Genomic DNA, 16278 nt, shown 5'->3' on the forward strand with positions numbered 1-16278 from the left:
GTTGAGACATTTAAGGGTGCAGCTATATTAATCTTCTGTGCACCCTGTAGGTTTGAGCTCTGTGGCAATAACAGATTAACCCTGGTGCTAATGGGGACCATTAGTATAAGGCAGGATGCACTGTTGTAACAACATTTCTGCACTGGGAAGGAGCATGCTGGTCAAGGTAATGTTCTGCAATTCATCACTCACAACTTGAGTTTATGCATGGAGAAATGGACAACAGCTCTGGCCACCCTCATAACCTACCTGTCCAAAAGAAGAGATCTTCTATTTTTGCTGTTTCTCTGTCTCCTCCTTAGTTCTCTCAGCATATTTTGAATTTGTCAGACACTCTGGTCCTGAAGAATCTGCTGGGTTTTTTCTAGTAGGCTCTCCACTAGGTACCAATCGTGGTAGATGCTGTTTGGTGTTTGGCTCTGATTGTGTAGCTGTGTTTTCCTGGAGTGACGTTACATCATTGTACTCAACTATTTGTTCTTCTTTGCGATGCTTTTCCACAGCGTGTCATGCTTAAAAACTGTTGTATTTATCTGAAGCCAGTTGATACATATTGAGTTGTGATAAATCGTTGTCATGGCACAGTGTTATTCAATGGATTTAAAGATAAGATGATGTCTTCTGATATGCCCCCACCCCCTCAAAATCCTTTGATAGTTCTTGATGAGTTAAGTATACCTTGACTTTCAGTCAATCAAGGTTCTCACTAAAGCAAAGTATCCGCAATTTCAGTATTTCTGGATATTGTCTGTTTTGATATAACATGCAAATATCTGTGTATTGTATATTAGAAAATGATAAAATTACTATGGACTGCTGAACAGGACAGACTTTATGAATCCTTTGTGGATCATTAAACTTCACTATCTGCCTTAAACAACACACCCTGATAATCAAATAGTACGAGATTTTCACATGGCTTATCTCTATAATATCTCTGAGGCATGGCCTAAGTCAAATTCTGTTTCCTCTAAGAGCCTTCATTAGATTAGACGAAGCCTTTAACTGAGCTCTGAAAATTCCCTGTATGGGCTGGCAAACCAGAAATGCACCTCGCTCTTGGTTGCACCTAATTTAGTCCAACTGAACATACTGTAGACCATCATGCACCAGTCCCAGTTCACCCCAAACCATAGATCTACTGTATGCTACACCCAAGAAAAGGTGCAGGACGCCCAGACTTCTTCTTGTAACACATTCCAGGTATGATATAATCCTGGATTGAACCATAGGAAAGTATCCATTGAAACCCCTGCTTCATCCTACTACCAAACGCAGATGCAATAGTGTCTTGGATTTTCCCTTCAAATGGAATGAGGCTACCATTCATTTAAATTACCGATTTAAATGTTTCATCCAATATGAATTCATACGGCACTTGAAGAACAAAATGGGACAATGAAGTAACTAGAACAAAGAATGATCAGGATACATGTTTGACCTTACCAAATGAATGAATTAATTCCTTATTGTTGTAAAACAGTGGGAAAGTAAACCCTTACAGCACTTCAATGTATTCATTGTCAAGTTCTTCACATCCCTCCCTATTCTCTTTTTTATTAAATGACCCTTAGATTGTTGACGAGAAGGGTCTATGTTTATTTGAGGGGTATGCAAGTAAAATAATTGACATTCTGTAATTAATTACACTGATTGAATGTTGACATACGGACAGTTTTCTCCATTTTAGGCATAGCAGTTAAACATTAAAGCTAAGTTAGACTCTTTCTTTTTCACGTCATATCTACATTTTGGGATGACAAAAAAAAATCCTTTTACAGACTGAGCTTTTCAGAGATTACCTTTGGGTTTTTAACAAATAAGTAAAAAAAAAACTTCAGAAGGAAATATTAATGTTCATTTTTATGTTTTAACAGAACTGAAGACTACTTACATCAAGTGTGAAACTGTACACGAATGTGAGGAAAACAATATTACCTCCAAGTAAAAATTGTACAGCATTCAAAACCAGCAAGCTCTAAACAACCAGACAACAGCACAGCAATAGAACAATTACTGTGGACAGCATAGGTTACTAAATACAAGTATGAAATCCTGTTGCCCCTTTATAAACTCTTGTCTTATAATGTTTTTTTTCTAAGTAAAAATCCCTGATTTTTCATACGAAATAAAAGATGCTTTAAGATCCTCCTTTATGTCTTTCATGTAATGCAGGACATTACCACAGAACCTTAAAAGGAAATATTGACTGTTGTGGACAAATTTATATGGGTATTCCCAATTTACACACACATTGCTTTCACTCGGATATTGGACTACTTGCCTACTGCTGTGTGTTTAATATTAGTTGTCTACAAAGACTCCTTATAGATCTGTTTGAGATCACTGTCAGCCTGTTTTTCCACGTTTCTGCCACCAAAGGAAAAAACAGCAAGGCAATCGCAAACATTTAAACGTAAAAACCTAAGTGAACAAAACATAATCCTTTATATGGACGAAAGTTTTACAATTGAGCAAAAGGAATAGGAAGTTATTCTGTAGACTTTTTTTATACCTGTATTTCAGTGCAGTAAATTATTGTATGAAGTCTTCCAAGGCATGTCCTCTTTAAATATAAGTAAATCAAGTTTTGTAATTCAACAAATAACAGTGTATAGTGCCTCTTGGACTGAGGTAATCTGTTGGACAAAGCGACAGGTTGTGTGTGTGTAATGTGAATAATGATATTCTAATATAATAATAAAAGATTCCCATTTCCAGTTATGTGTCTGACAGTTGCTTCTATCAAAAACACTTCAATGCTCAAGGAGAAATTAATTAATGGATAATCTGAACACTTCCATGCAACACAACACTATATTCTATAACAGCCATGAAAATGTTTAGTATGTGTCTTTTTTCTATTCTTTTAAAAATAACGACTGTGTGCGTTCCTTTATTTTGCAGAGACAGAAAATATTCTGTTATGTTGCTTCCCTAGAATATAATGTGACAACACTACAAAAGAGCAGAACTGAGTATGTAGATTAATTCAGGTATTTGTTACTGAGGTATTGTCATCATGAAGAGGTTATTAATTTTTTAGCAAATGTCAATAAAGTTACCAAGGAATATGATGACTCGTTTACTTTAGGAATAAGTCAGTAACCTCAAATTAAATGGAACTGGTGCAAATGTCTACATAAAACATCAGCAGTTAAGGAAAATCTAGTTTGTTTATTTATCGACCAGCTAAGGAAACAGGCAAATTGTCACATGCCTTTTGTCCATTCAATTCCATTTACTACACTTTTTAAAGCTTGAAGGCTTTAGAAAAGTCCCTCTTAGTATCATGACTTCTGACCAGTGGACCAATATTTTCAATTTCGGTGTCTGCATGATGTAAAATGCCCCTGCTTGAATTAAGGTAGAGGTTCTCTGTAACCAAATTAAACAGCCTAACAATTCCAAGTGTTAGTGGCTGTATTGAAACAGAAAGTGTTTTTTTTTATTATTATTAAACAACAAACGTAACAAAGCAGAATCTTGTTTTTAATTAAATAGAGATTGTAACTTCTAGTTTGTATAATAGTCAGGCTGTTTTGTTTTTAGTGGCACCCTAAGAGGTTAACTAATGGCTTTGATTTTTAAGAGTAATGGATGATCAAATGTATTCTTACATGGCAAATTGTACTTAGTTGTTTCTTGATTTTGTTTTTTATGTACGTGTTTGTTTCGTGAGATTACAAAAGTCATTTTGTGTGTGAATGTGAACAAACATACAACCAAACATACACGCACAAGTACAAACGCATAGCTATTATTGGATCTGAGAGCTGTGCTTCCCCGAATTTACATAATCTTTATCTTTAACAGTTCCAGAACTTTGGGGCCTTACTCAATATATTTGTACACAGTTTCTGATGGTCAAAATATGGCATTTATATATATAACTTACACATTGCACACTTTGTTTTTTTAAATAAAGATGTGTCCGTTTTTTCCTATATTGGTATTCTGACAAACAACCATTTACAAAATGTCTGATTTTAGCACTTAAGTCTCAAGGTTCACTCTACTTTGTATCTGTAAGTCACTAGCCTTAATCTCCGTCTACACCTGTAGTTCTTATTTATAGTATGTAAAATTCTTCGGATATCAGTGAATATGATAAGAATTTAAGGTGAATATTAAGTTTTGTTAACCTGTTTTAAATATACCTATAATACCTGCTTTTGCTCAGCCCCAAGGTTAAAGGAAGGAAGAGAGAAAATCTTTACTACACTTACTTTACAATATGCTGCTCTATCTGAGCCACAGATTTTTCTTATAGAGAATATATTTGGTGTGCCGTTCTTTGTATTAAAATATTAATGGTTTGAGCATCCCTGTTGGACATCAAGTTGCATAACATCAGCAGATTGATAGTGTGGTGCTTGACACAGACATATTAATAAGTATTATGTAATTAACCTTAAGTATAATTATTTATTATTTATGTTCTAAGTGACCAGATGTCCTTTAATCTTGCAGTCCGTCTATGTACTAATTATCCTTGTAAATAGTGTGTGTGAGTATTTATCCATGGATGACAAGAATGTACACATACAGACACAGGCAGGCCTCCAAACATGAAGTCTCTAGTCTAAGAAAAAGCTTAATCTTACGCTTCGGGGAATTCAAAAGAAATAATATCTTATTTTTAACATTATCCGAAGGAAAGTGTGTATGAGTATTCAAAGCATACTGCAAAAATGATTTATAAGGCACATGACAGTCTTTAGGTTTACATTGTTATTTTGCCAGCTCTTTATTGTCATCATTATAATCCTTTAATGGTTGGTTCCCTTACTCAGTCCACAAAACTGTACAGTTACACAAATGTTGTGTTGGAAAATAGATATCCAAGATCGAGCAGTTCAGTCTTCTTCAGTCTGTAAACACGCGGGAAACAAATGAGTTGCTTCAGTTCTCAAAACCAAACAGTAAGGCTGTTTGCCACTCATACAAAGATTTCTAAAATAGGCTCGGAATAAAACTAGGGATTGTTTCTTTTTCTTTAATATTTCCATAGGAATTGCAAATAGACAAGACATCAGAAAAGACTCGTGAGGGTTGTTTGCGAGGGGCTTCTGGACTCGTGGACTTCTAGACTTCCAGGCACTGATGTCAAAACCGATGTCACAGTAGGCATTGTCGGATTCGTTAGATCCGTTAAGGTGGTGGGGGTGCTGGAGGGGCTCAGGGATGCGTTGGAGATTTCGGATGCCGGCCCAGAGGGGGTCCCTCCCTGCAGCGTCGAGCCGTCCGACGCCTTGTCAACCCCCGTGTTTTCCTGTCGTAAAAGGTTCCGTCGGAATTTGGCGCGGGCGTTTTGAAACCAAACCTGTAAACCAATTCAATGTGATATTGTTCCAACTGTTAGCGAACTGGGAGAAACAAAGAAGCACATTTGAAATACAGCGAACCAGCAGCACAGCGATTGCATTGATTTGTTTGTTTGTTTGTTTGTTTGTTTGTTTGTTTCATTTTCAAGCTTTAATTCAGTGTGCCGTTCCGTGTGGAAACTTTGCTGGATTTCCAGATCCAATTCGGGGACGTAAAGCATGTGAATGGATGTGGATGCATAATCCTAATATCATTTTTGGCATTAATTTAAACTGAGTGAGCAATTAAGGTGATTAACCTTTCAGAGCGATTCTCAGTTTCAAAGGATGTCTCCATGCAAAATCGGTGTATCAGGGGACAGGATTTTACACTTGTCATCCATTTTTTACATATTAGAAATAAAAATGTGCCGTAGGATGGCAAAGCTGGAATTCATTTCATAAGTTGCTCTTACCCATCTTCTCCACGTCTTAATTTATTACTCGTGATTTTTTGAAAAAGGCACTAGTGAAAAACAGCCAATATTAAATTCTGTCTGAACTGGCTGCCCCAGAGGTTTCATCTCTGGGTCTCTGGGTCTCATGGTCCAGGAATCCAGCAGGTTTTCTATGTCTTTAAGCTCGTCACCTGGGAGAAGTGTTTAAAATGATCCAAATAAGGTTTAACCAGACCTATTTCTCCCTTCTCCACAGCCTTTGGCTATTGACAAAAAGACTAATTTGCTAAAGAGACAGAAAATCTTCGGGATTCCAGATTCCTCAAGCCCCTGATAATCTAACAGCGTAATTTGGAAATGAAAAAAACAGATTCGTCTCTCTAACACTTTCAAAGATTAAATTAAATTATCCATCTAACAAACTGTCAAAAAAATCTTTCATTAATGTAAACGTTTTCTCAATCATAATATACATAAATACCACGTACACACTTTACTATGTAATTAAATCCTAAGTGTTGTCTGTTTGCATGTTTTATTTTGAAGCGCCTCCAGTGATATCACTTTAAACTACCTTCGAAAGACACAGCAGAGCCCTGGTAATTTGGGTGAATGCTAACAGACGTGTTTAACAACAAGCAGAATAATCAAGGCTGCCAATTTAAATGTATTTACACTGTTATATAAAGTTGGTAATTTTACTAATGGTAATGTCATCGCCGTTAGAAGAGGGAGTCAGAATCTCTGACAATCAAGTCATACAGGTATAAAAAAGGAAGGCGGGATGAAATGCTGTCAATCAGAATTTGTAAAACCACAAGGTGAATAGGTGAATTTACTCAAAATGCGTTTAACGCAGTTTTAACCAACTTTTGAAAATCAATCAAGTGAACACATTTGCTCTGTGAATCAATATCCTGACCTGTAAATAGCCATTGATAATGATCGACCCTGACCATGTGATGCTGTTGCAATAAAACATCCGTTAGAACTCAGACACCCAATGAGAACACCTGAAGCTTGAACATTAAGGTCTCACCTGTAGAACTCGTTTCGTAAGGCCTGTTTTTTGTGCTAGCTGCTTTAAGTCCTTTGCGTCGGGGTTGTGATTAATGGCAAAGTAAGATTTCATGGTCCTCAGCTGGTGATGTTTAAAGGAAGTCCTCATCCGCTTCGTCTTCTGGTTTGAGGTGTACTGTGTGTCGCGGTCCAAGTGATCGCCATCGTTCTCGTTACAGCTCAGAGCTAGGAAGTCAACATAAAGAGTGTTGCAGGTCAACAACTCATTCTCAGGTCCTAATGCTGAATGCAAAAAGTCCAAGCAGAGCAGTGATTCTAATCTTGTTGTCCACCGCAACAGGATTAGACTGGACAGGCCTAATCCTTCAGGGTTTATGCATGTCTTCAATCAGTGGTTAAAAATCATATTAATGATGAATAGCTCAGATGATAATTGCTTCGATTAGTTAAATGGGAGCATGACTTGAATGAAAACTTGAAGACGTCATTGCTCTTGAGGGCTAACATTAGAAATTCTTAACTTGAACTATGGGGAGGGGTCAATAGCATTTCTTCATCTAATGATTTTTTAAAAATGACATTTTATTACCCTTATATCACTCAAAACTCAATGATGCCTGGGAGTTACAAAATGTATATTTGGTTTGATTTGGTTAAACTTTAATGTTCCAAATCCTATGCGATATGGTAATCATTTGTCCTTTCAGAACTGTGAGTATCACGTTGCTGGTCTATTTCCACTCTCCTGTTTTTACTATTTAATTGATTTAAGAATCGCCTACATTGTTAGGGCAAACTACTGCACTAAACACTGTAGCTTAAAGATGATTTTTTATGAATTTTATTTCAACAAAGCTTTTCAGTAATGCACATAACCATTCTCTTGTGTTTCTCATTTGCCTAATAGATCGGATTGGGTTAAAATCAAAGGTAGAAACATCCAAACTATGGCTTGTATTAGTGAACACACAGTATAAGTATGCTAGAACAGATTTTCATTGATTCATGTCGTATTTTTGCCTCAGGAGCACAAGCAGAGCCTTCACGTATGCAACTAAAAAGACAGGGCCACAATTTTGTTGTTTCAGATTCTTTTAAAATCCCTATATATTTTAACCAAAAACTGTTTTCCTGCAGTGCATTTTGCAGTGTTTTTATTTTATTTTGCTGTCAGAAATCCACCTCCACTGCAGTATAACCCAGAAAGGCCAACCGTGGTGTGTTCATTTTCCCATATCTGAACCCCTCCAATGAATACTGTAAACTGAGAAGTTATGCTGCAAGGATAGAGTGCCTTGGATTGATATGGAAGCCTTAGGAATGTTAAAAAAAAACTGAAAATGTGTTTGTTTTGGGCCTGTTTTTCTTAAATCTGTTCTCTTCATGTTTCGTTTAGTTCTCCATAACAAGTAATTCAATCTAATAATATATCTAATGAGTAACAGCTCATTACTGGAGCCATAGACAACATTTATATCTGATATTAGCTTTGAAGAAACTCCATAATATTGGATTAATTCCAAAGGCAGATTTTCCAAAATTCCCAAACCCCATGTGTTGCTAGTCACTGAAGAGTAGCGTTTGCGTTGCACATACTCATCACAATGCAGAGGAGTTAACAAAAATTAATGTTATTACTTGGATCCCACAACTAACATGAGCAATTTACGTTTTTAAAGAATATTTGATTGAGAAAGTTCACATGTAGTGTACTTTGATGACTACAGTGACGATATAAATCAACATGCCTACGTGTGACCCGGGAAATGTACATACATGAGATGAAAAAGAAAAGTCGAATGGAAAACAATCCACTACGTAAAGGCAAAGACTTTCTTCCTCCTCATGTCACTGGGCTGTGCAAAGGCACACCCATAATAATCCAATTCTGTCCAAGGTGCAGAACCGCATTCTTTATTCCAATTTGAAAAGTCTATCTTTACTACGTTATAGGATTAATCAGTTTCTCTTACTTATTAATCTTGTATATAGTTCCTCTGATTCAGAACTGTACATTTTCATTAAAATTACCTTGTAAGTAAACACCTTGTATTTTTGGTAAATTGCCTTCATAGCCATTGCATTGTTACATACTCCAGGGTGTATATTATCATAGGCTATTGCCAATACTTGTGTTGCTGAAAGCATGATTTTTAAAACTCATCAAAGTGCAATGATATCTCATCATCGCATGATAGCTTTTGACCAATTTCTAGGTTCATATGTTCTTTGTCAGAAGAATTCTGTTATAAATTACATAAGCGAAATAGTAGTCTTGTCTGTGAAACTGGTTACAGAATTTCAGTTCATGATTTTGTACCTGTAAAATGCACATATTCATAAGTATGGAGGACAATCATTATTATTTAATTTGTCTCAAAGGCTGATACAGCCTTTAACTACTTTGTTTCTTTAATTCAGATTATGCAGAGATTATGACACCGCTCATAAAAATGTTAGCTCCTTCAATTCTAAAAACAAAGACTGTTAATGCTTTCTATTATCAATCCTAGCACAAAAATCCACTATTCCAGTAAAATGCACGAATACCATAACAAAAGCATATATAAAAGTACTTTCGGATATGTTTTAGGGCGTATAAACATCAGTGAAAAATGTATTTTTTGTTTTGTTAATATCCTGTATTTAAAAGTAAAGATGCCCATCACTACTGCCCATTGGACCAATCTAGCTTGTCAAACATAAGATGCCAATTGATCGTGAGGTTAAAAACCTGCTTTTGATTAAACATGACGCTACTCAAAATCTCTAAGAGAACACGTATTACCATTAGGGTACACGTTGAGCTGGATAGAATTAATTTTGCCGGTGTGCATTTTAAAAAGTGAAACTTGAAAAGACACGGTATCTTGAAGCCTAGTGCTTCCTCAGAAACTTCTAAAGCAGGAGTTACAAAGCGAGGAGAGCAATTCCTGTCCTCCAATTCCCATCTCTATCAAGTAACTAATACTTCGCCTGGTAAAAAAAAACACACATACATATTTACTCATTGATAATTTCAAGATACCTGTAATATATACTGGATTATGGATTGTTGACAACCAGCACTGTCTGCCACCGACATACAGTACAATAAGACATTATCAGGACTGGAAGGGCTGACAGTCAGAGCATCTTAACATTTAAGGTTAAAAACAATAGGATTCTCTGTTGACTGCCCATAGAAGACAAATGTTATGGGAAAATGCTTCTTTTCAGTTTATAGCAGTTTTACTTCGTAAGAAATGGAGCGCAATAGTGCAATGTTTATGAAGTGGTGATAATTTGATTTTCAATGCAGCTTTTAATGTTACTACACTAGTCATGGTTTTGTTTAGTTTGCACTTCTGCCCCCGTTCGAATTATTTTTAAACTCATTTTATTAAACATAATGATTTATTTAGCATTGCTAGAAACTGGGCACAATTTAAGATATTTAAATATTACCCGATTTCTGACGTTGCTTCTTTCTGTTCCTGTTCTTTATAAAGCAACGCATTTTACAACTTCGATTTCTCAAGAATTAGTCGTTACGAAATGAAAGAGCAATACATTCATTGAAAATGACCAAATCCAATCCGTGTTGTTAATACCAGATATTTCGGTTGTAATGAGTGCTATTTTTAATAATAAAGATATGATGTTTTACTGTATGTAGGTGGTTGGAATAGTTTTTACTTTTACACGTTCCAGTATATTAATAAGCCTAAGCCCCTCATAAGCAGAATTCTAATTAAACGATTTTTAAAGTACCGCAGGAAATTTTCTTATGTAATGTTTATGGCTTATTAGGAAACGTTTGCTTTCTTAATTTGTGAACCATACTTCAGTTTTAGTTCACTAAGTATTACATTGCGAAATCTTACTAGTTTTCACCTTCGGCAGCCTGAAAACTGTCGCGATTTAAACATTTAAGATTATAAATTAAACACTGCAACGGACACAGCAGAAGATTAAACTAAATAAATTCAATGTCCCACATAAAGAACCACAGAAAATCTGGATTTTCTCTATTATTAATCGAATATACCAAAAACATTTTCAGCAAATAAACTCTTCTTAAAACATAATTCCGTGTCATATGCGTGTCCACATACTGTACATAAATACACCCTTTCGCGACTAAAAAGAAAAGCGTTTAATCTGGCAAAGGACATAACCAAATCTCTAATATACAATTTAGGATCGCATTAATCTGTGGCACGCTTTATTACTGTTATCATTGACTTAACATAATCATGGTGTAATGATGAGCGGTTTAGGTAGACTAATAACGAGGTATTTAATAGCAAATGGAAGTTTTGTGTGTAATAATGTGTATTGACATCACACACATTTTTTTAATGACAGTCTTCCTAGAGTATCCACTGAAAACCCGTGGAAAACATATCTGGGCAGGTGGATTGAGCGATGGAGCATTTAGCGGATCCACAGGAGAGATAAGAGAATATCTTCTGCCAGAAAAGTTGTTGAGCATTTGAAGATGGAAAAGTAAATTTACATTGTTCTTTAATTTGTTGTTGTTGTTGTTGTTGTTGTTGTTGTTGTTGTTGTTGTTGTTGTTGTTGTTAAGCAAGCCAAATCTTTTTCGTGATAATTTATCCAGCTCACAGTTTCACGGAGAGATACTTCTTTCGAACTACCAAGAAAAAAAAAACTTAATGCAGTTCATCGTCTCACGGAAAGATGTAAGTCTGCAAAGAAGTAGGTCATTTGATGAGAGAGCAGCTAAAAGTACGCAATAAAGACCTTAAATTCGATTACACAGATTACACAAAGTATATTCCTGTTTTTTTTTCCATCTAGGAGTAGCCAGTGACGTACCTCCTGGAGCTGTTGAGCTCTTCGAATGTCTTTCTATAGAATGCCATACTGATCTGTACCTCAAGGGGACAGCAGAGCTCCAAAGCATGTAAATAGTTTCAACCTCTGTCCTTTACTTTGTCTTTTTCTGAAAGACTTCGGTTAAGAGAAGCCAGTCTCGTTAATGTGGTGGCAAATCTAGCACCTATTTGCTCGAACTGTTAAAAAAATCTAAAAACACGGCTTGCAACAGCGAGTTAAATCAAGCCTTCCTCATACCTACAGTAATTATAGGCCTGGTCAATTACTGAGTGTTTAGCATCAAGGCTAGTTACTACATAATGATGCAGAAGTAAGCAAACGCTCGCTGTTAATTTTCTAATGGAGGTGCAAGAAGCACTTTGATCTGTATTTGTTCTTTTCAAGTAAATGTATTCAGCTGGGTTTAAAGGCAGGCACGGTATAACAAAACGTTTCAAACTAACGATCTTATTGACAAGAGACTTGTAGTTATCATCCAGTTATCCAGTAATTAACATAGCTATGCGTATTTTTAATAATATTATACTGTAGCTGAGATGGCTTATTCCTTAAGTTAATAAACAATGAAGAGTTGGGTTATTCATTTAAAAGTATAATGTTTATATTTAACAACTAGGAGCTTCGCACCTAAGTAAACAGGCCAATATATTAATAAAGTGTTTTTTAAAACAAAGCCTTTCCTCATTTAAAAAGCAAAGCTGCTTTGATAGTAAAGGAAATATTAATTGGTGTCCTCTTTAGATGTATTATTGTATTTAAATATGATTTAAATACAATATATTGTATATATGTACATATGGTATATGTTATTTTATCTTAAATAAATAAAAAAGTAATCGCTGATCGTCAGCTTTTACCTTTGCAATTTGCAAGTGACTTTCAAACTCAGACTTGCGACCTTTCCTTGTTTTTGCTTTGCTTGAAGAACTCATTCATGTAGCCAATGTGCCAAAAGGTCGTTTCTGTTATTTGAATTGCCTTCAATACCATCATATAATGTGATAATGGAGTGTACACGAAGCCAGCCTCAGTTTCTGCTAAACGCAATTCTTACTACTGAATAGCCCTCGTTTGCTTAACGTTTTGTAATGTTTTGGCGCTATAGGCCTATGTTTATTATCATTTAATGTCATGGTCTATGTTTATTACAATTTGCACAATATAGTGTTTTATAGATATGCACTAAAGACATCCTTAAAGGCTAAGTTGAAATCAAAGCTAAACGTTTTCAGGACGTTTTTTTTCTTTCTTTTATGAACATTCTGTAGCTACGTTAGTTCCCCGACTGCTTGCCCGTTATAATACGGCTGCTATCTCGAAATCCTTCATATGGGAGAGGATAAAATATTCTTGACTGTGGGAGGTTTTCTCTCGAATTCTCTGAGGGAGTATTTTATTCAGGATTCTGTACAGGTGCTCGTGTGTTCAACAAGCTTCCCGACATTGATTTACTGACCTAAAAAACCCATCAAACTGCAATTCAACAAGTGAAAAAGAAATTATGATCACAGGAGCCCTCTTTTTTTAAAAAAAAAAAAAAGAAGTCTTTTTGAAGTTCCGGCTTCCATCTGAGCCATTTTCCACTTGTCAGCCTCCATCCTCGTCTAAAATTCTCCAGATCGCCTCCCCTGACACACTGGGACTTGCGTGGCCAAGAATGGGCCTATCTGAGTTGAAACTATGGAGGAGGAAGGGGGTCGTAGCATGTTCCGGATTGCCATTTTGTAACAGTCCTCTACAGTTCTCCAGAATCTCTGAAATATTGGTGACGGGGAAAGTTCCGTCTGGCCATTGGCGAAAAGGGGAAAGACTTAACCAGACCCCACTCTATCATTCAGAATAAATGAGAGCACCGGTTCCAGACATCCATTTGACACGTTTTAATTTCAGAAAGTTGCCTTTCCAAAAATGTTTTGTAACGAACAAAGCGACGCAACGTGCTTACAAAAACACGAATGGAAGCGTATTAGCAATGGACTTTACCGTATTACCATTTTCTTAACAAAGCTACACATAATACAGGCCTCACGGGCGTGTTCGGTTAAACGCTGCTCAACGTTAAATGATGCTAACACAATAGCTTCTGTGTGAAAAATTTCTTGTGAAGCAGACAGTAAACTTAGTACGTCACATTCTTGTCTTATTTTGCTCTCAGTCATTAAGGAAAGACACCAAACTACGCGAAATCCTTTTTTGGGGGTGGGTCTGTGCATCGCTAATTATTTGAGCTCGAATTTTCTACTTTGGGTGCTCCGTGTGTCCCTTTTTGATGAATTAAACTGGGTTTTCGGACCAGCGAAGCATCTCGGCAAGAAGGCCGCTAAAGTCAAGCAGTACACCACCTTTGCCCCACCCCTACAACCCAGCCCTCCTCTCAGGTGAGTCGTGTAGGGCTTCTACCCCTATTCATGAGAAATAAAATACATGGAGATATTCTTAAGCGACGTACTGGTTTCAAATATTTTAGTGATCGCTACTGTTTATCTTTATTTCTTCAGTGCTTTTTTTTTTAGAATTACACGATTTCAAACTATCGAGATTATATCGTATTTGGATATTTCCTTACTAATGAGAAGGGATTTTTTTTTTTATTATTTAACATTTCAGTAGCACAATGAGGTCCACCGAACGCTTTCTCGCTGTATTTCTTACGGTGTTGAATTCAGAAGCACGGGTAAAATTAGCTGTGAGCCGCATTTGAAATGAGGCAACTTTCTGTCTGAAAGACGAAGCCAATCATTTTAAAGGGAAATCCTTAGCCTTTCAGATAATTACCCCAAAATGTAATTAGAACATTCGAATTATTTACATAGTGATTATTTCCATCGTAATATGCAATGCAAGTTAAAGTATCTAATTCGAATTGGTTTATTTTCTTTTCAGTTCTGATATACAATACTGTAATTTTAACAGAGGCAGAATTTTACAACATTCAATAAGTTAAAAAACGGTACGGTTATACTGTTTTCCAGTCTTACACTGAATATGACACAATATTTAGCACGAGTCCGCAATATGCACACTGCCGTATTTAATAACCGATTAGATATGAAATAATTACAGGACGCATCACAATTTCGCTCAGAATACAGCAGACCCTAACAAGACTTTTGACCCGATATTCCTTTTCTGCGGAATAAGGAAAGTGCATTTACTATTACGAATCACTGGTAAACTTAAACAAAATGTTTCTCACAAGGCCTGGCCGCCAGACACTCAATATTGTACTTTGGTTTTAGCTAACGAACGTGTGATGAAAAAAATAATGACATTTGGTTGTGAAGAGCTTTAGAAAACTGCAATGAAAAGGCTTAAAGATTTTTCCGCAAAATTCAAGTTTTGTTATTGGAAAATAATATCTGAGTGGGAGTCTAGCAAACGAAAGTAAGTAAATATTCGTTGTTTAAAACTCCAGGTTTAATTTTAAATAAGACTTCTTTCTCTCTTTGAATCATGCGGTTTTGTTTGCATTGAATACAATTTTAATACGGACTATGAACGTGTGTCATAAAAACGCTTAATGAGCTTTCCGTACAAAATAGAACATAGTGTACTGATTAGCAATCACATAATCCACTGTGGCACATCTCCACACACAACTGCATCAAACCCATCTCCTCCTTTATCGATATACAGATTTCCTTCTCTCGGTGGAAAACAAAATAACAGTTTATCTTTAGGGATATTTTCAGGAGCTTTATTCATATATACAGCGGCCTCTGTGATCATACTTTACTGCCTACTTATTTTCTCCCCCAGGCTCCTGCTACTCAAATTAAGCCTCGAGTCGCATGTTGAAAATCCGAGCTGCAGAAAGTGTAGCGCCTCTTAATCTGAGCTGCTGTAAAAGAGTGTTTTTTTTATTAAAATGGGCGTTTCACGATGCAGTATAGTTGTAATCCATAAACGTCTAGAAAACGGCCAGCCAATGGAAAACAAAAAGAAACTGGAAACACCAATATTCCTGACCTACTGTTATTTTTTGTCAAAAGGAAAATAAATCTATATCTCTGCTCACCGCTTTTTCTATAGATTTATGTTGGCCACTAATGCCATAAATGTTCACTTTATCGCTGTTCATTTTACATTTGAACAGAAACTTTGCTCAATATTCCTTTCCTGCTAAAGGGATATTTTATATTAATGAACATTCCCCACCTCTTGTGAGCAAAAACGGCTCTTTTGAAATGTGCTAGATTGTTTAAAACGTCAGTACGCGTATTTGTTTAATTTACCACTTTTATTCCGCTGCGAAGTGTTTGCCTGTTTGCGGCAGAACTCAAAGGTGTCGTTATTATCCTAAGTCACAGGTGGCCCGCTAAGTTCTCTAAAACGTCGCGTTCAAATAAAACCAAGGCACGCAAGATTATATCCAATTATATTAAAGCAATGCATTATTGTGCCGGACAGCCATTCCCGAATAGTTTTCAAATATGTGAAAGGCAACATTAGGCTCGAATAGGGTTGTATTGGCGCGCCAGGATGTTTACCACTAAACTGACTTGTCACCTTTACGCACTTTGGAAGTCAAGAACCCTGGCCACCTGTTTTTAACTTCGTTCAGCTGTCCAGTTTCAGCTATTCTGTAAGAAAACATATTCCCTTAAATCGAGTATATAAAAAAAAAAAGCTCCCGAAAAGAAAACAAT

At 36.2% G+C, this 16278-nt stretch overlaps 1 protein-coding gene across 5 annotated transcripts in view; it reads right to left on the reverse strand.

Annotated features, from left to right (window-relative positions):
- Positions 1 to 1594: 1594 nt before the first annotated feature.
- LOC102684173 (LIM/homeobox protein Lhx2) overlaps positions 1595 to 16278 on the reverse strand; it is a 31381-nt gene continuing 16697 nt past the window's right edge. For all 5 annotated transcript variants that reach the window (XM_015367059.2, XM_015367061.2, XM_006640705.3 and 2 more), the window contains exons 5-6: positions 6804 to 7009; positions 1595 to 5326 (exon numbers count right to left, since the gene is read on the reverse strand). In XM_015367059.2, the coding sequence (XP_015222545.1) occupies positions 5036 to 5326; positions 6804 to 7009 (497 nt within the window). In that variant the 3' untranslated portion in view covers positions 1595 to 5035. The remainder of the gene's footprint in view (positions 5327 to 6803; positions 7010 to 16278) is intronic.

The sequence above is a fragment of the Lepisosteus oculatus genome, chromosome 24, assembly GCF_040954835.1.
Source record: "Lepisosteus oculatus isolate fLepOcu1 chromosome 24, fLepOcu1.hap2, whole genome shotgun sequence".
NCBI classification, from domain to species: domain Eukaryota; kingdom Metazoa; phylum Chordata; class Actinopteri; order Semionotiformes; family Lepisosteidae; genus Lepisosteus; species Lepisosteus oculatus.